Here is a 19,312-nt window from a genome sequence, read left to right as displayed (position 1 = left end):
AGCGTCGTTAGAAGAAGAAGAGCCAGAACAAGAGCGGTCAGCAACAAAGCCGAAATAATCAATACACTGAGAAAAATGCGTAAGATAGGTACGCCTAAAATGTATATGGTATGCAAAGGTTTAAATTTTGTTTTTAATATTTAATACTCTCGGTTAAAAACCTCGACTAGAAAAAAAATTACAAACATCTTCACAGATTAAAAAAAAACACATTAGATGTATAATGAATTCTTCCGTGTGTAACCATGAATTGCCGGTAAAATCGGCAGACTCAGCAAGCTTATCTATCTATCAAGAGGCCGTTGGCTCGCAAGACGGTCGCGTCTGGGTTCTATGTTTATGTTTTGCTATTGTAATCGGAATCGGCGAAACTGAGGTAGGAGCAAAAGAGAGAGGCGAAATTTGCACGCCAACCAGCAGGGCAGACGTATAGACTCACATCGTAGAGCTCCAGCCACCAAAATACATGTGTATATGTTTGTACAATGTACATACACACACACACGAGCTCGACGCGTGTACCATTTGTTTAGTGAGATAAGGTGGCGTGATTTCTCAAGTTCATTGAAGTATTATTTTCATAGTTTCGGTTGCCCGGCTCTTCCCTACAGATCGCTCGATCTTCCTCCTGATTAACATGTAATCGGACAGTTTGAACTATCCTTTTAAAGCAATTACATGGGGAGGGTATTGATTTATCGATAGCCCTGCCCGCCTCCAAATCGATCCAATCCATCATCAGGCCATATTGCGAAAGTTGCGTCATCCGATAGGTAAACACAGGGACAAACAATACCCCTCCCTCCCTCATCTATAGGGCACTCTCCACTGTTTATTTATGCACTCAGTTCTATTTTCACAGTTATCGATTGGCGCCCAAAGTACTCTTGTACGCGTCACTTCGGGCCCTCCCAACACCCCCATCCCCATACAATCCGAACTCTGGTGACGCCTCAAGTTCATGAACAAGATGATAATGCCTTGAACTGGGCCATGGGGTGATTCCGAAACGCCCTGATAAGGCTGATAAGGCACTGCCTACTCTTACGACTGTGCACCTGGATCGGAAATGTTTGATCGCCAGTGGACGCGTGTACTTCAGGAAGCGACACTGTTTTGCCGATAAGGATTAGCCAGACACTCGAAATTTTCCAATCACTCGATTGTTGTTCGTTTGTTTGTTTGGTTGGGAGTGTGTTGTTTTTATGGGTTTCTGGGCGAGTTGTTTTTATGCAAAGCGATCGCGATCGCTGGTCTGATATCAGACTTTCAACTATTTAAACATTCTTTAGATGGAACAAGGCAGATTTTAAGAAATTTATCGTTAAATTAGTTTTGCCTTTTGTTGTTAAAGTTTTTTTCCATATATATTTTTTTTTATTCTGGTTGCTTAAGACATAATTTTCTAGCTAAATCTATAACATTTGTTGACATGGTTAAAGGAATTGTGGCTTTTATATAGCCTTATTTTCATATTAAAAGGCAATTTAAAATTTAATTTTTGACTTAATGTCTTAATGGTTGTTTAGTCGTTTGTAAATAATGAAATTTATACACGCAACCAGGAAATGACAAACACTAATTTGTTGGATTTATTTTTTGAAAACCCATTGGCTTGTCGAATTGCCTTCATAAATTAGGACAAATTTCAAAAGGACTTTTTTTTTTCAAAGAAGAGAGCTTTTTACAATATCCTTTTTTGAACTTTAATACACTGAGATTTAAATTATTCCCAACTGTCCATCACTTGCATTTTTAATTTTCGGTTGCCCGGAAAGAAATCATAGAAATTAAACTTTTGCTGCTTCTGACTGACAATTAGACGGCGAAACCTTATCGAGAAGCCCTTAATAGAGGGTGCTCCTTGGCCAGACGCTAGAAGACTGGGATTTGATTTGGACCTTCCCCATTTCGGTTTCCCTCTTTCGCAATTAGCGTATAATTTGCCTTCTCAGTGCAGGAAATGCTCTTCCAAGGGGCGTTTGAAGCAACACTTTGGGGCTGGTCGGGCCCAAGGGTCCTAAAGGTCAAACTTAAAGCACTGCAAGCTAAGTGGGAATTTAGTAATTCGTATTTTTAGCTGAATTTAAATGATCACTTGCAAACTCTTGATCTAACCATTTTTCTCTATTTTTTGTACACTTTTTAGTTTTTTTCTATAGATTTTTCTTTATAAATTCACTTTTTTGTCCAGAAAATTTCGTTTTCATTTTCTTCTTCGCACACACAAATGTAATAAACACACATCGCCACTGACAACACGCACATGGATAAGGGCGGCTGTTTTATTCCTGCGGCTGCCATTTTTTGTACATACCTAAAAATCAGGCGATTCTCGACAGCTGTTTTTCGGGTTTCTGGAGTGGAACGAGCGGCTGGTTGAGGGCACAAGTGGGGTGTTCCTTTACAGTTGGTCCTGACTGACTGAGGAAACCGTTATGTCCACGACGTTATGAACTCTCGAAATCCAGAATTTTTAAGGCTGCTTTCGACTCAACGTTCTCCGTTCTATACCGTTAGATAGCTATTAGTTTTTGCAAATTACTCTGCCACACACGATTGTTTTTTATATTTCAAACGTAGGATAGCGGTTTACAGAAAACGCGGCTGCTGCGACAAACGGAAATGCGAGAATCAGGTGAGCGCCGGCTTTTATATGACGCCCGCCGACGCGACGTCGACGGCGGCAGAGAGCTTTTAGCAGCGCTGCTCTCTTTCTGCTCTCTCTCACTCTCTGTTAGTGTTAACCCTTGTGAACGATGCGATAGTAAGTTCGCTGCTTGAATGCCCTTGCAGAGAGTACCATAGATAATTTTCGCTGTTTGGGCTGTGATCCCCGACCTTGAAAAGCTTCTTGATAAGCCTCTGTTACCGAGCGATTTGTTCAATAATTCTATACATTTGGTAATAATAATAATAATGTCGTTGAATTGATAGATAATTATTAAAATCGAAGAGAGATCTGAGAATAGCAGGAAACATTTAGATTTTCTGTGAATGATACATACAAAAATTATGTGTACAGAAAGTGTATATTAACTTCGACTTACCCTTCTTCATCTGGCTTCGGCATTTACTGTAAACCTCTGTTATTGTTGCTGTTCTCTGTGCGGCGCTTAAATTCGCATTAACAGCGATAAGTGGTCAGCTGTTGTGTGCGTGACGGAGATGTAGAAATTTTGATTTGCCCGCCAAAGTCGGACCACTTTTTTAGTCGATTACCAATCGTCTGGGGAGATCAGAGGCGCGATAGAGTGGGAGGCATTATCAATTATGGAAAGGTACTCCGAAGTCGGGTCAATAAAGCCAGCCGGCACGGGTCAGAATGTTCGAATCGATGTGATTCATCGAGAAAATCATGCGAGTACCACGCGAGTATAATTTGCGAGTAAAATTCGAAACACAGACGAACTTCTCTAACCGAAACTAATTTTAAATCATTTTTTGTACTCGTTTGTTAGGGAAATAACAAGTTTACCAACAAAATAATAGGAAATAACATATAGGAAGATGAGGTATTTAAAGTTACTTGTTAAGTCACAAAAATCCCAAGTGAAATTATATAAGTTTGTTGATTTAGGCGCGTTCTAATTAGTAAAGTTCGGCTGTTTTACAATATGTTTATTTTACTTAAGCAATCATGTGGAAATTGCTACGTGTATTTGTATTGTTAAGGAATACATTAATATCTACGGAATATATCATCATCATAATCGTAAGAGTCGGTCTACAAACTATTGGCCTTTCACTAGGGACGTTTTTTCAGGACGCGCTCTATGATCTGAAGAGTATGCGGCTCCTTCAGGAAAGTCCGATGTGTGCCCTCCACCACATGCATATCGATCTGGGCACTGCAAATCTACAAGGGATTGAAAACAGAATTCTTAATAAAATACTGAGAGATTTAAGATGCGATTGTTGTACCTCCTTTAGTCCATAATCCTGTGCCATAATCGCATTGTGCTCGGCCGACTTGATCAGCACCACATCGCAGTGAAGTTGCTTGGCGCCCTTGTAACTTTCAGAAAGTAGAAGCTTCTGTTTAAACATGCAGGCGGCCTTCTTGATCTGTTCCATGTAAAAGTAAAAGTATATGTAATATCAGTGAACAATGACAAATAAATGCATAATATTCTTATTACTCCTGAGTTCCTGAAGTTCTTTTTAGTGCTAATAAACTTCTAAGATTTATTATTTAAACGGCAACAGCAAATTGCAAAGAATAAGTACCTTAATATTGCAGTAACTTGGTTGCCGTGCGTTTATTAAGCCACTTTTTTCCGACAATAAAAGTAAACACTTGTGCAGTTGCTCTGGGCAATGTATACTAATTGAAGGAATGTAATCACACCCTTAACTACAGGTATTTGCTCATCAACTAAGTTTATAAGTACTATATTACTATCTATGATTAACTTAATCTCTAATCTAATAGAGGATCAGTAATGTTGAATCAAATAAACAAGGAAGCTGTCAATAATTGACACGCTTTTAAAAAATCCAATTAAATATTTATAAAATAACAAATTAAATTAAATGGTTTAGGCCGAAGTCCTAAAGTCTTACCACTTCTCTGGTTTGCTGCGTATGACCAGCCAGAGTGTCTGCTAGTTTGTCCAGCTTGGACGACCACGTCTGAACACCGTCGAGCAGTTGCAGCAACTATCATGATGAAATATTAATGGATTAGTAAATAGTTTAAAAAAATATCAGCAAGAATACCAACCTCGTTGTAGTCTACATCGGCGAGCAGGGCTCCAAAGTAAGCAAGAGTCATGGACTGCTGTCGGTTGAGGTCGTCCGTCTGCTTCTTGGCTTCCTGGACGTAACCGCTAGCCATGGTGGGCGCGCCGTCCAGCATGATGACCTTGACCCCTAAGCGACGTTGCTCCAGCGCCACACCAATGGCGTGGGCGAGCAGGCAGCCGTAGGAGTAGCCCACTATGTGGTACGGCCCTAAAGGCTGTAGCTTCTGGATCTGACGAAGATAGTAAGAGGCACAGGCCTCAATGGACTCCAGAGGCACCTGCTCCGTGCATTGCAGTCCGTAAGCAGGGCAGGTGAGCGAGGCGGCCAGCGCCTCTACGGCTATTGTGAATCCCTCTATAGGGGCCAGGAAGAACACTGCCGGCTCCTCGCTGGTAACAGGCGCCTTAGACTGGAGGCGCACCATCACCTCCTGGGGTAATACTTCCTTGGCGAATACCTTGCGCGTCTCATCGCTCTGGGGTTGCACTTCCACGCGGGCCTCCTTCCTGTCAGTTGGTGGGGCTGAAGGGGCGGAGGAGGGTGAGCTTGAAGACGACTCCTGGGCGTCAATCTGTCGCAGGGCACTGAAGGTCAACTGCCGGATCTCCTGGGCGCTCAGAACCAAGTCGAAGTGCCGCTCCAGCGTCTGCTTAATCTCCGTGCTCATTAACGAGTCCATGCCCAGGTCGAAGAGGGTGGTCTTGTCAGATACACTCTTCACATCCCTTAGGCCCATGATGTTAGCAATTGTGGCTATCAGACTCATCCGATTAGCCTGCTCCGTCTTCCGCTTCTCCGCCAACACCATGGATGCCATGACTGGATGGGGTTGCTGTAGGAACAGGTCCAGAGTCTCCAGACAACTGTTCATCCGTTGCGGCAGAGTACCACCCACCACTGTTTCGTTGTTGCCCATGTGCTCAATGATCAGTCCGGTGTCTCCAATAGCTCCCCATTGTATTGCTGTACCCGGATAACCATATTCTTGCCGCTGCTCGCAAATTCTTTCCATTGTGGAGTTAGCCAATCCGTAGTTGGTCTGTCCTAGGTTTCCCCTCCCACAAGACAGACTAGAAAAACACACAAAGTACTCCAGGGCGGGGCATATTTCCCGGGAGATCCTGTCAAGGTGTTTGGTAGCTAATAGTTTGGGTGCAGTAACCATTTCAAAGTTCTTTGAGCTCTGATCCTCTATCAATCCATCGCGTAGCACCGCCGCCAGGTTGAAGATGCCCCCAACCAGGGCCAGTTTATTACTTACCTCGAGCAATTTTTGGCATCCCACCGAAGTGGTCACATCATTGGTATCGATTTGAACCTGAACTCCTCGATCATGCCAGCGTCGAATCATCAAAGCCTGGTAGCCACTCTTGACCCCTGAACGTGAGCTCAAAACCAGAAAGCGGGCTCCTCTGGATACGAGCCAGTTAGCAAGCTCCAAACCAAATCCTCCAAGTCCTCCCACCAAGATGTAGCTCTTTTCCGGATGCATGTATGAACGCGGAATGGCTTGAATCTGCCGGAGTTTGGGAAGAGCAGCCTGCTGCTCCTCTTCAAGACGTACTTTAATCACCACTTTTCCAATATGCTTGCCAGAGGCCATGAAACGGAAAGCCTTTTCGATTTCCTGTTCTGCAAACACCGTAGTGGGTAGGGGCTGTACTGCCCCACTCTTAATGCCCTCTGTCACCAACTTGGCCACCATTAGCTGCATGTCCTCCTCCCCTTCCATAACACTATCCAGTAGAATTCCATGGAATGATGTGTTCTTGAGGAACACAGACATTCCCAACGGGGTGTTGTTGCTTAAGTCAAATTTACCAATCTCTAGAAAGCGGCCATTCAGGGCCAGGCAGCGAATGGAAGCCTGTAGTTTCTCCTCGGAAAGCGAGTTTAGCACTAGCTCCACTCCATTACCGTGGGTTTCACTCATGATCAGTTGTTCAAAGGAAATGTCTCGGGAATTACCAATATTACGAGCCTTCAGCTTGGGGAATCGTTTCAGTAGAAACTCGCGTTTCTCTTTGCTGCCCACTGTGGTGAACACTGTCAATCCATGAGCCAAGGCCACCGAAATGGCCGCCTGACCAACTCCTCCAGAGCCAGCGTGGATAAGGATCTTCTCACCCTCCTTCATCTGACCCCTCACTACCAAGGCGTAGTACACCGTGGCATAGACACACGGAACCGTTGAAGCCTGCTCCATTGTCCATTTCGAAGGGATTTCCCAGAGAAGATTCTTGTTAGCCAAGCAGTTGGTGGCCAAAGATTTGGCAGTTACCATGGCCATGATGCGACGGCCTTTTGAGTCCCTGCCAGCGAACTCGAGCCCTAGGACACAATCCTGATAGGCCAGATCCCCCGGCAGAGCATCCACCCCCAGTTTCCCTGAAGCCAGCATTACGTCTCGGAAATTTAGCGGAGCATAGTAAACGGTGCAGGGCTCCAAGTGCGATTGGGTGGGACTCGAACGAGGACTTTCAATCCATCTAAGAGAGGAGAGATCACCCTTTACAAGGGTATTGACATAGGCCTGCTCTACGGGCAGCAGTGGTGGTTGGGATTTCATCTTAAGGTGTCGGAAGCTGCCCCAGCTGCCATTCCTGTAAACATTTATGGCTAGATCCTTGGCTAACTGGTCAGCATAGAAAGGTTCCCCCAGTGAAAATTGGGGCAATCCTTCGTCGAGAATTAGATATAGCCGTAGGCAGTTTCCTCCCGCTTCCCTCTTTAGGCAGTTCATAAAGCCCAAAGCTCCAGAGCTAAGTTCGCCTTGGGCCACCAAGTAGAGATTTTTATTTTCTGTTTGGGCTTTGGCAAAATAATTCTTAACTTCGTTAACCCATTTGAACTGCTTATTGGTCAGCTGAAGAGTTATGGCTTGGGTGGATTGTGCACTGGAAGGTTTCCTGGCCAAGACAAGCACCCGATCTGTTCCAAAGAACTGCTCCAAAACTGGTACCAATTTAAGTTTACTCAACTTTTCCTTTCCAATTATGTTGTACCTGCTGGCCGTTTCCTCCAGGAGCAAAAATCCCGACTCAGCTTTTAGGCTATCCAAACAATGCTGGAGATCGATTAGAGAGTTCTTAGCTAGTATATCAACGGAATAGACAAAATGACACTGTTGCTCCACAGCACCAGCTGATATATCTTTGGCGATCACCTTTATGCCGTGCTCCTTGAGCTGCTCTGTGAGTTCTGCTTCATTGGAGGAGGTGGTAACCACTGATATGTCCCCCACCAGAATAGGTTCTCGTTCAATTAGCTCAAGGAGCTGCATGGCACTTAGAGAATCCAAACTGGATCGGGTTCCAGCCAGTTCCACGCCTTTAAGTTTTACAGCTCCACCACTGTTCTCGATCACCAGTTGAATGGCAACTGCCAGGGCTGTGCTTCTTGACTTTTGCTGATCCTCTCTCTGACCCAAGTGCTGGAAATGAGGCCAAAATCTATACCGTTCCAGGCTGGGAGCAGATTGACCGCCGGATCGTCTTTGGGTTTGAGCGGTTTTCATCTTGTGGATCTCCACGCCACCGCACTTGACCACAGATATATTGCGGTGCCAGTTGACAGTTAGCTTCTGTTGGTGCTTCTTTGCCAGTTCTAGATGCTTTAGCGGATCAATTAGTGCCCTTTTGATCCCCGTGGGCACGTAAAGCTCACGGATGTCATTGCTCAGGATACGGAACTGCAGCATGGTGTCCATAAAGCTGATCCAGTTTTCTGACCACTGCAGGCGACCTGTTACTGCTGCAATATCCGTCTCCAAAATGCCCTGAAGGGGTTATAAAATGATTAAAAATAAAACATGTAGTAAAATAATAATAATAAATACGTATTAAAAAAACAAATATTTGTTTCCAACAACTTAGTTTATACTAATATTTAGGCTAAAACTTACCTGGAAAACACCGCTGTAGTCATAGCCCCTAAGCCTCAGTTCCTTGTAAATGTCTTTCGTGGTTAACTTATTGGAGCCAGCAATCCCCGGCAGAGACGGCAGCTGGAGCTGCTCCTGCTGTACATTGGTCACCAGACGGATTTTTCCCGACGACACCAGACTGCTTCCCTCGCAAATTTCAAAGGAGCTGCTGCCCGGGAAAAAGTTAAGTGTTAATTTCACCACAGTGCCCACACTAAGGATCGTGGCCCGATGGAAAACCACATCTTCAAAAAGCACTGGAGTGCGCAAGTAGTCCAATCCCTGCTGTTGGGCGAGACTCATCCAAGCCAGGGTCATATAACCCGTTGCCGGAAACAGGACCCTCCCATCGATGGTGTGTCCTGCAAGATATGCATTTTCCTCCTTGCCCAAATCCAGTTCCACACTCAGCTGGCCAGCTTGCCGTCCCCCCTTGAACTTGGGATAGTTCCATTTCTGAGTGTGGTCCCAACCAACCAAGGAACCCAGCATGGGAGTACCTCTGGAAACGGGATAGGCAACGACAGGAGAGATCTTGAGGATTTGTGGCTGTCCACCAGCAGCAAAAAGCCTTCCCAACTGGCTTAGGAGGAACTCAAAGTTGTTGGCATGGCCCCGCTGCATGAGACTCACATAGCTGATTTGCGGGCTTAACGAACGGAGAATCGCCCTGAAGAGTCCATGTGGTGCAATCTCCACAATGAGGGCATTCTGTGGGATCTTCTTGACCGCTTGGTGGAACAGTACAGGAGATATCAGATTATTGATAAAGTAGCCCGCAGATGCGAGGTGGTTCTTCTCCGAGTTCCACTCATTTTCACTGACGCTGGTGCTCAGCCATCGCGAACTCTTCCTTTTGGGCTTCGTAATTAGTTTCTCAAGATTTCTACGCAGCATAGGAGCAGCACCTTCAATGTACGGACTGTGGAAGGCATAACCTCCGGAACCCACTTCCCTCACAAAGATTCCCTCCTTCGTGAGCTTCTCTATCATTGCATCCATTGAAGCTGGTGGCCCAGAAACTGTGCAATTGTCATCGCTGTTGTGGCACACCGGATAACAGTCGTGTGGTATATGCGATCCGATCTGCTCCCAGCTGAGACCCACTGCTGCCATCTTACCACGAGGCAAATCCGGAGTGTCCAGAACACTCCTGCCTCGCCAGTAGGCGGCTAGAACTGTTTGCTCCGCTGTAAGACATCCATCCATGTAGGCTGCTCCGAGCTCACCAGCCGAGTGGCCAATGATTCCATTTGGCCGGATGTCCAGCACTCGGAGAAGATCAGTCAATGCCACCTGTACAGCGGAGACGGATACGAAGGAGTACAGCATATTATCAAAAGTGCGCTCCGTGGAACGGGTCAAAACGTCTATAAGATCAAAGTCCACCTTGGCCAAAACCTGCAATGAATAGAATACTCAAATATTTAAATCCAGAATTTATTTCTAAGTGCACAACAGCTTAGTATAAAAACATAAATAACAAAAATAATATATATGTAAATAATAAACTTTTCTTTTAAATGTATTCTTTATGGCCCTGCAAGGTATAGATCCGCTGGGCTCTAGACAAAAATTCTGTTTAGACTCATAAGAGTGCTCCTCTCCACGGAAATCTTTAGTAAAAGGCGAAAGATTTATTCGACTATTGAAGAGAAACCAGAGTACCTTAGCGCCCCAGAACAAGACCTCTCTATTCGATCTGCACCAGACCTTGGGAATTATAGTGCTCAGAAAGGTGAAAACAGGGTTTGCTTCAAGTTACCAATTACCAGTTTTCAGTGGCTTCTTTATAAAGTGCCTACTGTATAAAGATTTATATATATTCCCTTACGAATTTTCTTGGCAGACTAGTTTGAACTAATTGAACTAATAGAACCATCCACGAAACAAAGAGTTCTTTCTAAGCGTTGCAATCGTAAGAAAAAAATCTTGTCAAATGATACGAATCTGCATCCATCGACGATCACTGTATTTAGCATTTAATGTGGTAATTTATTACTTATGGCCCCAAATGCATAAGCACTCGGGGCACTCGAAAAAATTCAGTTTAGACTCATTAGAGTGCTCCTCTCCACGGAAATCTTTAGTAAAAGGCGAAAGATTTATTCGACAATTGAAGAGAAACCAGAGCAATTTTTCACCCCCAGCGAATCACCTATATGTCATACAGCCGCTATAACCGCTTGGGAATTGCAAGGCAAAAGAAGAGCGAAAACAGGTAACCCTAAAGTAGGCAATACTGATGGATGAGAGCTGGCTATTAAGTTAAAAATGTGTTCGTTATAAAGAGAAATTTCATAATCCCAAATAATTCTAAGTTATACAAATAGTTAATAAATGTATTCTGATGTTCATGGAATAAAAATCTGTATTAATAAAATTAAAAGCTGATTTAAAACTCACCTCGGCACAGTGCTGTATGGACTTTCGGAACACCTCTAGCTGCATAAGATCCTTGGCCATGCTAGCCCACTGGCTGCCCATACCGGCGTATACGAACCAAATGGGTCGTTCCTCCTCCTCGTAGGGCAGCACCTCTTCTTTAACAGAGCCACTTGTTCCAAGGACAGCGTACCCTCTGAACGGATGCAAGGGAATCGGATGGGAGTGGATGTCATTGATAAGAGTAAGCAGTTCCTGATCGTGCCTTTGTTCAGTGGATACATTTAGCAATTGATGCACTGCATCCTCTGTGCGTCCAGAACAGATTACTAACTTCAGCGATGGTTCGGACTCCCCTGCTTTTGAAAAAGTCCTTAGAACTTTATCTTTTGGATGGGACTTAAGCACCACGTGTGCATTGGCCCCTCCAAAGCCAAAGGAATTCAGACCTACGATGCCACCCTTCCAGGGTAGATTCCGATCTACTACCTTAAGGTGTCCCTTAACCAAAGCCGGTACCGAAGGATTGGGCGTGCGGTAGTGAAGATTCTTTGGAATAATACCCTCCTCCATGGCAATGATCATCTTGGCCAGGGCACTCACTCCAGAAGCTGGCTCCGCGTGCCCCATGTTAGATTTCACAGATCCAATGAGGAGAGGACTAGATCGAGAGGGCCGGCAGAAGAAGTTTCCCAGCATATTGGCCTCCTGGTCATCGCCCACTGGCGTGCCACTGCCATGTGCTTCCACATACACAACCTCATCCGGATTGAGGTCAATCTCGCTGTACGTCTCTTCCAGCAAAGCCTGCTGCATGGCACCATCTGGAAAGGTAACTCCCTGCTCCTTGAATCCGTCCGTATTTGTTCGGACATTCAAGATGCTAGCGTAAACCCGTTTAGCCTCCTTCCGTCTCTGGAGCAGGACCACCGCACAGGTATCCGCCCGAGCATAGCCATTAGCCCCTGCATCGAAGGTTTTGCAGGAGCCGTCGTGGCTCACGATTCCCAGTCTCAGAAACTGAAGCGCAAAGATGGGTTTCAGGATAAGATTCACCCCTGCCACCAGAGCATAATCACAGCGACCAGCCCGCATGTCGGCGAAGGCGTGGTTTAGGGCCACCAACGAACTAGAGCAGGCGGTATCTACGATGAAGCTGGGACCCTTGAAGTCAAAAGTATAGGAAATCCTGTTGGCAAACATTGCCCGCGCACATCCCGTTAGGCAGTAGCCGTTGATACTGCTCGGCTCCATGTTAGGTATCTCGTGCTTTTACAAATACGAAATAAAAATGAAAAAGCTACTTAAAACTAAAATTGGTAAAATTACATATATAAATACCTACCTCCGTCTCTACGAAGGACAGTCCTATGTAGACGCCGGTCCGACTGCCCCGCAGCTGAGCGGGATTAATGCCTGCGTCTATGATCGCCTCGTGGGTGAGCTCCAGCAGCATCCGCATGCAGGGATCCATCAGCTCTGCCTGCTTTTGATGAACGCTGAAGAACTTGTCATCGAACTTCTCCAGATCGGAGTCCTTCATTTTGGCCATGCGCTCGGGAAGTCCATAGATGCCTTTAAGAATATACATATGTGAACATTGAAATATATATAATATATAAAGCAAAAATATGAAACAGGCAAATTACAAAACTACACCTAATAACTACAGGCTAAAGCCAGTTTTAGATTTATTTGCTTGTGGAAACTATTTGGGAATTTTCTGGGAACCTGAATAAGGTCGAGGGGACTTAAGAGAAGACTGCGAACATAAAACTAAAGAACATTGTGAACATGCATCGGTGCTAACCTGCTTCCCATCGACGGGGTTCATCTGTGACCATGTCGATGCCATTGAGCAGGTTGTGCTTGAACTCCTCGATGTTGCTGCTCTCTGGCAGTTTTCCGGAAAGCCCAGAGATCACAATGTCTCCGTCCTCGCCCCCCGCCGTTTCCGCCTGGACTTTCTTCTTGTTCGGCATCCTCTAGGCTTTGTCCTGGCTCAGTCTGAATGGGATCCAACTATAAAGATATCTAGGAATTTCGCAAAAAAGCCGTAGTTAAGCGAATCGTCATCCATAAATAAAATGTCGAGAGTTGTATAAAAGGTGGGTGAGTTTGGTGTATATTTAGTTCTTTATAAAGAAACAATCATAGTGGTTTTTACAAGGTAAACTATATCAATATGGGCGTTGGTAATGTATGCTATTTTATTTTCTAATTACAATAGTAATAAATGAATTGATTCCACTCCAGTCATAAAAACAGCCTCAGTCTGCATGAGATATCAAATTCAAAGATTTTACACAGATATCTGAACTAATACGATTCTATCGCTTCATAGGTACCTTTATCATATCAAGCAATATAACAAAGACTATATAATAAAATCTATGTAGTACTTATATGGAAACTAATTTGAGTCGGGATTGCAGGGTGTGCCCCCAATTCAAATTTATAACCTTTTTTTTAGACATAATAATTAATATTTGTTACTCTTTGTTCATAAAAGAACTCTCCGTGCAAGCCATAACTGATAAACAAAAAAAATATTTTAATGTCAAACCTTGAACACTTTTAATTTTAGTCAATAAAACATTTATTTACTTCAATTTACCTTCACATTACCCTTTACTTTTCGAAAACATTGGAAATAATCGGTCGAATGGTATCAGCAAAACTATTTGTAAACAAGATTGCCAAAATAAATTATAAGACAACAATAAACGGTCACCAAACAAACAAACAACATAAATAACAACAATGGTCAAGGTCTGGGGGTAGATCATGTAGAAATAGGAAAGTATAAATTTACATATTTAGTTCTAGATTTTACACGAAATTCCATTTTTAATTAGAAGTAATCCAAAAAAGATTACACAATTCAAACAACCAGCTCTATTTGTCTGAGATGCCTAGATAAGGCCTACCTATTAAAAGTGGTGAATCGACATTTCATGAGTAATAAGCACTTGATCGCAATCGATTTTCTCTACTTGATTTAATGAATTTCGCTGCCCAGCTGATAAGGAAATATTGCAACAGCAGTCACCTTTCTTTGCCTATCAAAACTACATGCTGGGATCGTACGATTCGCCTATTCGGCAGTTTCCAAAACGATGGAGAAGGAGGAGGCGGGTGCCAGGTACGGGTCACTTGGTTTCCTGTTGCCAAGTTACGGGAGCCGGCTCTCGAGATAGTCGTCCAGCTCTCGACTGCGTGCACTGCACCTGGGCGGGATTGGGGACGCCGAGGAAGCAGAAGCCCCGATAAGCTTTTGATAGAATATTCCCCCTAAATGCTATGCTAGCATTCGAGTCAACGAATGCGGCGCGTGCCAGAACGCACACAACGAATGCTTTCTGAATTGTTTTGTTAGGTCAAAGGTTTCCCCTGTACAGATTCGAAGTGTCTAGATGATTGTATAAAAATTGTTTTTATTTCCCAAGGTCTACTCATATTTTTAATATTTTGATTGCAAATCCAAAAGTGTGGCTTCGTTTAATAGTTTGTTAATTTAAATTTGAATAATTAAAATACTATGTAGCAAACTCTTTTCAGTCAATTTTAGTTTTTTTATATTATTTTGGTCACAAAAAAATAATAGCACAAATCCTTGTAAAGAATATATTAGCAGCCGCGGTTGATTATATATATATATATATTTTTCTTTAAACGATTAGTTAGGCACTTTTTGGTAATTAAAAAACATCACACCATTTCTATTGAGTACTTTAATTCTTTGAATTAACGATAAGTAGGCGTATAATGAAAACTTTTCACGTGAATTCTTTGGAATTTCTTTTTGCAACTTGTTATTCTGGCGAAGTCCAAAGCCCTTGGCATTTATAATTCGAAATTCATTGCAGAATGTAATGCTTAGTAAAACACGCCACTATTTTTATTGATTATCACTCGACTCACATTTCTTGTTAGTTATTCGGAAAGATATTTGATTTTTGGGGAGGCAACAATTCACTTTTCAAGGGCCACCTTTTTCACTTTAGTTTTCTAGTCGCGTATCCTTTATTCGCTAGGTACAACCAGGATAGCAGTTGGAAGAGCAGGTCCTTGTTTTTGTGATTATATATCCTTTCGGTGGCCACGTATTGATCCGACTTGTTCCGCAAACAGACTGAACAAGGGCTGCAACCATCGAATTCCTTATATATATTTGATATGCGAGGACGGGAACAGGGGGCATCGGTGGCCACCAAAAGCCGCATTTTTAATTCCGCCGTAACCATAGCTTATTCTAAACCCACCGATCTCATTATGACTGCGCCAAAATCGGCTTCACCAACCGCTGAATTATTCATTTTTATGCAAAACTCGCCTCTAACTTCGATTAAATCAAATGGAAAATGCGACGTAGGAGAAAACAAATTTACCCTTTTTAAAATTTATTTTCTGTGCCCCTGTCCTGGTAATTAGTCCAAGTGTGTGCCATCGCTGCCGACTTCACCTAGTTAACCCAGTTGTTCGGAAGCTTGTCCGTCTGGTTCAATAACACGCCCGTATACAGCCGGCAGTTCGGTATGAAAAGGGAGAAATCATTAGGACTGTTTCTTCTTCACCTCGCCAGACGTCTTTCCTGCCGACTTCCGTCCTGACCTCTTTAAACCCATGAACTTGGCCGCTTTTGACGTTGGCGTCCGCTGCCTAATGGCCCGACGTCCCTGACAAGGCGAGATCTTGGGTCCAGAGGGCACCTTGTAACTGGCCTGTCTAGTTCGAAAATTAAAGGGCAAACGGACCCTTTCATTGGTCAGGGAGATGATCCCCAGGTTGACGCCCACGACAAGACCAAAGTCCACAGCACGCTCGAGACTGCCGAAAGGAGCTATGTGCTCTTCAAGCACCACATCGTTAATTTTCTTAATCAGATCCTCTCTAGTGGTGCCTGATAAAAATGAATATAAATATTAGATAACAGTTCATTTGAAAGAGTAACGCTAATAAAATGAACTATCTTTTAAATTTAGAAGCTTTCCAAAATTACTTACATAGGTGAGGCTGCTCACTGAGCAAGCCCATTATATAAGGCAGCAATGTCGAATTAGTATTCATTATAAATTTAGTTTTGGCGATCTTGTAAATTTACGTTTTTTCTGTTTCTCGGCTTGTAACTTGTATTCTGAATTTTACAAAGTACTGATGTTGAATGAGCATGACTATAGCATGACAAGACCTTGTGGGTTTGAAATATTTCCACACGCATCCTTGATCGAAAGCACATTGCTGCCAGACAGCTTATTTGGTGCCGTCCTCTTCTGTTCAAAATACCAAATTAAATCAAATTAATACACTAGACGAAATAAATGCGTATTAACGAGACCCAATTTCTATTAATTAGATGCAAATATTTTCCAAAAAATGCCATAGAACCCTTCAGCTTGCTCCAATTTTTAAGCAATCGTTTTAATTAACTTTCTGCACACAACGAAATCATTCAGAAGAATATTTCCAAACCGTAACAACTTGATAGGAAAAATAAATTTTAGAATTTGTAAACTTGTAAAAACAAGTTTATCATTAAATTAGCAACCACAAAATGCATGACATATATGCTTATAAGCAAGTACTATTACATACTTAAGTGCTCATGCTAGTTTCTGCCTTGACAATTTTTCCCAATAATAGCTAATTTCATTCAGACATCAGATAAGCGCTGGGATTTCAAGGCCTTCAGAAAGCTCAGACAAAAAATTTTCCCCAAACAATCTTTAGTACCCTAGTTCAGGTATAGCGATTACTAGAGTGACTTCGTAACTTATACTGTATTCAATTTGTCAAAAATGTTAATTATTTTGCCCTTTTTTGTTTGCAGGAAATACGAAGCAAGAGAACTTTAAGGGTATTTCGACTACGGATAGCTTAAGATAGGAAATTTCGTCCATATCAAGAGTGACGAGCCCGGTAACAAATTGAGAGCTATTAATAAAAACCAAAACAAAACAGAGAAGCGTGCATTCTTGGTTTTTTGCCGGCTATGTCGGATGATAGCGGCGATGGAGAGGCATTTTTGTTAGCTTTTGGAAAGCCTCGACCTTGGCGATTGCGAGCTGGTCATGTTCTGATGCTTTGGAGCGTTGCGAACGCATGTGAACGATGTGATTAGAGCGAGCAAGCCGCGTGCTGCGGAATCGCCCCGCCGGCCACTCAATCTTTGATAAGGAATCTGGGTATTGGACGCTAATGGGGCAGCTAGCCAAGCAGGCGATGGAATAAAATTAGAAGCACGGAAATTTTCATAGCCCTATGGCGTGTGTCGGACTTCGTCAACATTGGTCCGAGAATAGTTTTACGATGGACGGACGACCATCAAGTGCTGCATACCTCTCTTTTACTGATTATACAGTATTTTGTCAGTTCTCCCCTAATTATGCCAGCAGTTCCAGCTCACTCTGGCCTTCACGACCACCGTTAATGGTTTAAGCTCATTCAGTTCGCCAAAGGTGAATCACAAGCTACCTGACGAACACTTGCCCTTCAGATCTGTTAATGATAAGAGGCTGAGAGGTTTTTCACGGTGACTTAAAGGTGATCCTTGACGAACGGCAGTCCAATAATCGCGAAGATCCGCTAATATTTTATATAATAAATATTCTAATGCGTCAGTGACTTGGCTTGAAATTACAGTCTTTGAACCGTGGGTAATCGGCTGCGATGAAATTAAATGGCGTCAAAGCTTTACAGTTTCACTAAGTAGTTCGTTGTTGTGATTTAATTAACCAACACAAGCCTTTAATGGAACAGAAACAACAATATCAGTCTGTGAGTCTTCTCAGAGCTTCACTACAATTTTTCCCCGCAAGTGACCGCCTTTCATCTTCTCAAAGGCCTTGGGTAGATCAACAAAATCGAAGCTGCTATCAATCAACGGCATCAGCTAAGTTAACAGAAGGAATTAGTCTACAGAACAACTCGAAAGAAAAATACTAACCTTCCGCTGCTCCACTAATTTCTGTAAAAATTGGATGCCTTGTGGTGCGGGACTGAAGAACCCCCATTTTACAAGACCTCCACGCTGCGTGACGGACCTAACATTGGTCTGGACCAAATCAAATACATTTTTAAGCGCTCCCAGTCCCAGCCCCTGTTTATCGATGTTGGCAAGCAACGGGGAGGAAAAGGTGATGTACTGCCGGAAATCGAATTTTGATTCTGCTGCTTTCTGACCTCCTTGTCCGGCACAGTCTAGTACGATGTCATAGGGTGCGTACTTGCCAAGTTCTTCCATGGCCGCGCTGTTGTTGTAGTCGACAACAATGTCAGCTCCCAGATTTCGGACCATATCTACGGCATTTTCACTGCAGGTAGCAAGAACTTGCACTTTTTGAGACTTCAGGATTTGTATGGCCAAAGTGCCAACACCACCGGACCCCCCCAGGACTAAAACACGTTTGTGGGCACCTCCGCCGGCAGCTGTGGTGGCGCCACACGGACCACCTAGTCCTCCAGTGACGTACAAACCAGACCAAGCCGTTAATCCGGCGTACAAAACGCTTGCAGCTTCGTTGTCATCCAGTTCTTTTGGGGCAGGAGCGAGCTATATGTTACAGATTACTTTTAAGATTTTTTTTTATTTGTAAACTACTTACACAATATGAAGGCACGGCTACATACTCCGCATGGGCTCCAACGCTGGCCTGCAGGGGGACCACTCCCCAGACGCGGGTTCCCAGGGGTAATGAGTCCGTTGGAACTGCCATACCCGTCTGTACCAACTCGCCGCAGAACTCTCGGCCCAATATTAGCGGGAATTCGATGCCGTCGCCTGGCAGGCATCGCATTTTGTTCAGCACCATGGCCCCGTACCCGCGGAGCATTGCCAGGTCGATAGGATTTACAGATGTCGTCCTGACCCGCACTAGACACTCGTTTGAGCTTCGAATTTGCGGGATCTTCAGCTTATCGGAGATCTGCAGCTCGTCAATGTCTCCATAATTATGAAGTTGCCATCCTCTCATTTTTTCCAGGGACTTCGTCGCCTGTGGTGGCCGTTGCTGGGAATTTGTTCGGGAGCCGGAAAGCGTTGATTGCGCATTGACAGAACATTGTCGCCTGGCGAGCGAAACAATCTGCCTCAAGGACAGGACATAACTTAGGGCGGCAGACTGCATGCCGGTATTTGTTTTAAAAACACTTCAGTTTAAAATTAGGAAACTTTTTCTGCAAAATCTGTGGTTTGTTTTGATTCGTATTAATTAAAACAACACACATCGATATTTCTATCGTAAACAGCTGTTA

General features: G+C 43.6%; 3 protein-coding genes and 2 non-coding genes across 5 annotated transcripts; all 5 read right to left on the bottom strand.

Annotated features, from left to right (window-relative positions):
* Window positions 1–3,620: 3,620 nt before the first annotated feature.
* On the bottom strand, window positions 3,621–15,337 carry LOC108110540 (fatty acid synthase). The gene is made up of 9 exons (XM_017219621.2): window positions 14,984–15,337; window positions 12,870–13,093; window positions 12,405–12,634; window positions 11,081–12,328; window positions 8,654–10,075; window positions 4,727–8,527; window positions 4,567–4,662; window positions 3,925–4,068; window positions 3,621–3,859 (listed from the first exon to the last, which is right to left on the bottom strand). Exons 2-9 carry the CDS (start codon window positions 13,039–13,041, stop codon window positions 3,749–3,751), a joined length of 7,224 nt encoding a protein of 2,407 aa, XP_017075110.2. The 5' UTR covers window positions 13,042–13,093; window positions 14,984–15,337; the 3' UTR covers window positions 3,621–3,748.
* Window positions 10,225–10,342, bottom strand: LOC121529976. The gene has a single exon (XR_005993715.1). It is a non-coding gene; the product is annotated as a U5 spliceosomal RNA (small nuclear RNA).
* Window positions 10,696–10,810, bottom strand: LOC121529977. The gene has a single exon (XR_005993716.1). It is a non-coding gene; the product is annotated as a U5 spliceosomal RNA (small nuclear RNA).
* A 108-nt stretch (window positions 15,338–15,445) lies between the features above and the next one.
* LOC108110548 lies at window positions 15,446–16,246 on the bottom strand. Its single transcript, XM_017219638.2, has 2 exons — window positions 16,066–16,246; window positions 15,446–15,962 (listed from the first exon to the last, which is right to left on the bottom strand). The coding sequence occupies exons 1-2, from the start codon at window positions 16,127–16,129 to the stop codon at window positions 15,616–15,618; spliced, it is 411 nt and encodes a 136-aa protein (XP_017075127.1). The 5' UTR covers window positions 16,130–16,246; the 3' UTR covers window positions 15,446–15,615.
* Window positions 16,247–17,758: 1,512 nt separating this feature from the next.
* Window positions 17,759–19,290, bottom strand: LOC108110543 (reticulon-4-interacting protein 1 homolog, mitochondrial). The gene is made up of 3 exons (XM_017219631.2): window positions 18,664–19,290; window positions 18,006–18,611; window positions 17,759–17,951 (listed from the first exon to the last, which is right to left on the bottom strand). Exons 1-3 carry the CDS (start codon window positions 19,183–19,185, stop codon window positions 17,847–17,849), a joined length of 1,233 nt encoding a protein of 410 aa, XP_017075120.2. The 5' UTR covers window positions 19,186–19,290; the 3' UTR covers window positions 17,759–17,846.
* Window positions 19,291–19,312: the final 22 nt, after the last annotated feature.

This window comes from Drosophila eugracilis, unplaced genomic scaffold (genome assembly GCF_018153835.1).
Source record: "Drosophila eugracilis isolate 14026-0451.02 unplaced genomic scaffold, ASM1815383v1 contig_2152, whole genome shotgun sequence".
NCBI classification, from domain to species: Eukaryota; Metazoa; Arthropoda; class Insecta; order Diptera; family Drosophilidae; genus Drosophila; species Drosophila eugracilis.
Note: the sequence above shows the minus strand (reverse complement) of the source record. Positions and strands in the feature narration are given on the sequence as shown.

What these genes read in the sequence shown, in the direction of transcription:
- LOC108110540 (XM_017219621.2), bottom strand. Translation starts at nt 13,041, where the DNA reads ATGCCGAACAAGAAGAAAGTCCAGGCGGAAACGGCGGGGGGCGAGGAC. An exon ending in ACCCCGTCGATGGGAAGCAG is followed by an intron (nt 12,635 to 12,869) that starts GTTAGCACCGAT and finishes ATATTCTTAAAG; the next exon opens with GCATCTATGGACTTCCCGAG. An exon ending in CGCAGCAAACCAGAGAAGTG is followed by an intron (nt 4,069 to 4,566) that starts GTAAGACTTTAG and finishes TACATGGAACAG; the next exon opens with ATCAAGAAGGCCGCCTGCAT.
- LOC108110548 (XM_017219638.2), bottom strand. Translation starts at nt 16,129, where the DNA reads ATGAATACTAATTCGACATTGCTGCCTTATATAATGGGCTTGCTCAGT. An exon ending in CAGTGAGCAGCCTCACCTAT is followed by an intron (nt 15,963 to 16,065) that starts GTAAGTAATTTT and finishes CATTTTTATCAG; the next exon opens with GCACCACTAGAGAGGATCTG.
- LOC108110543 (XM_017219631.2), bottom strand. Translation starts at nt 19,185, where the DNA reads ATGCAGTCTGCCGCCCTAAGTTATGTCCTGTCCTTGAGGCAGATTGTT. An exon ending in TAGCCGTGCCTTCATATTGT is followed by an intron (nt 18,612 to 18,663) that starts GTAAGTAGTTTA and finishes TGTAACATATAG; the next exon opens with CTCGCTCCTGCCCCAAAAGA. An exon ending in AATTAGTGGAGCAGCGGAAG is followed by an intron (nt 17,952 to 18,005) that starts GTTAGTATTTTT and finishes CTGTTAACTTAG; the next exon opens with CTGATGCCGTTGATTGATAG.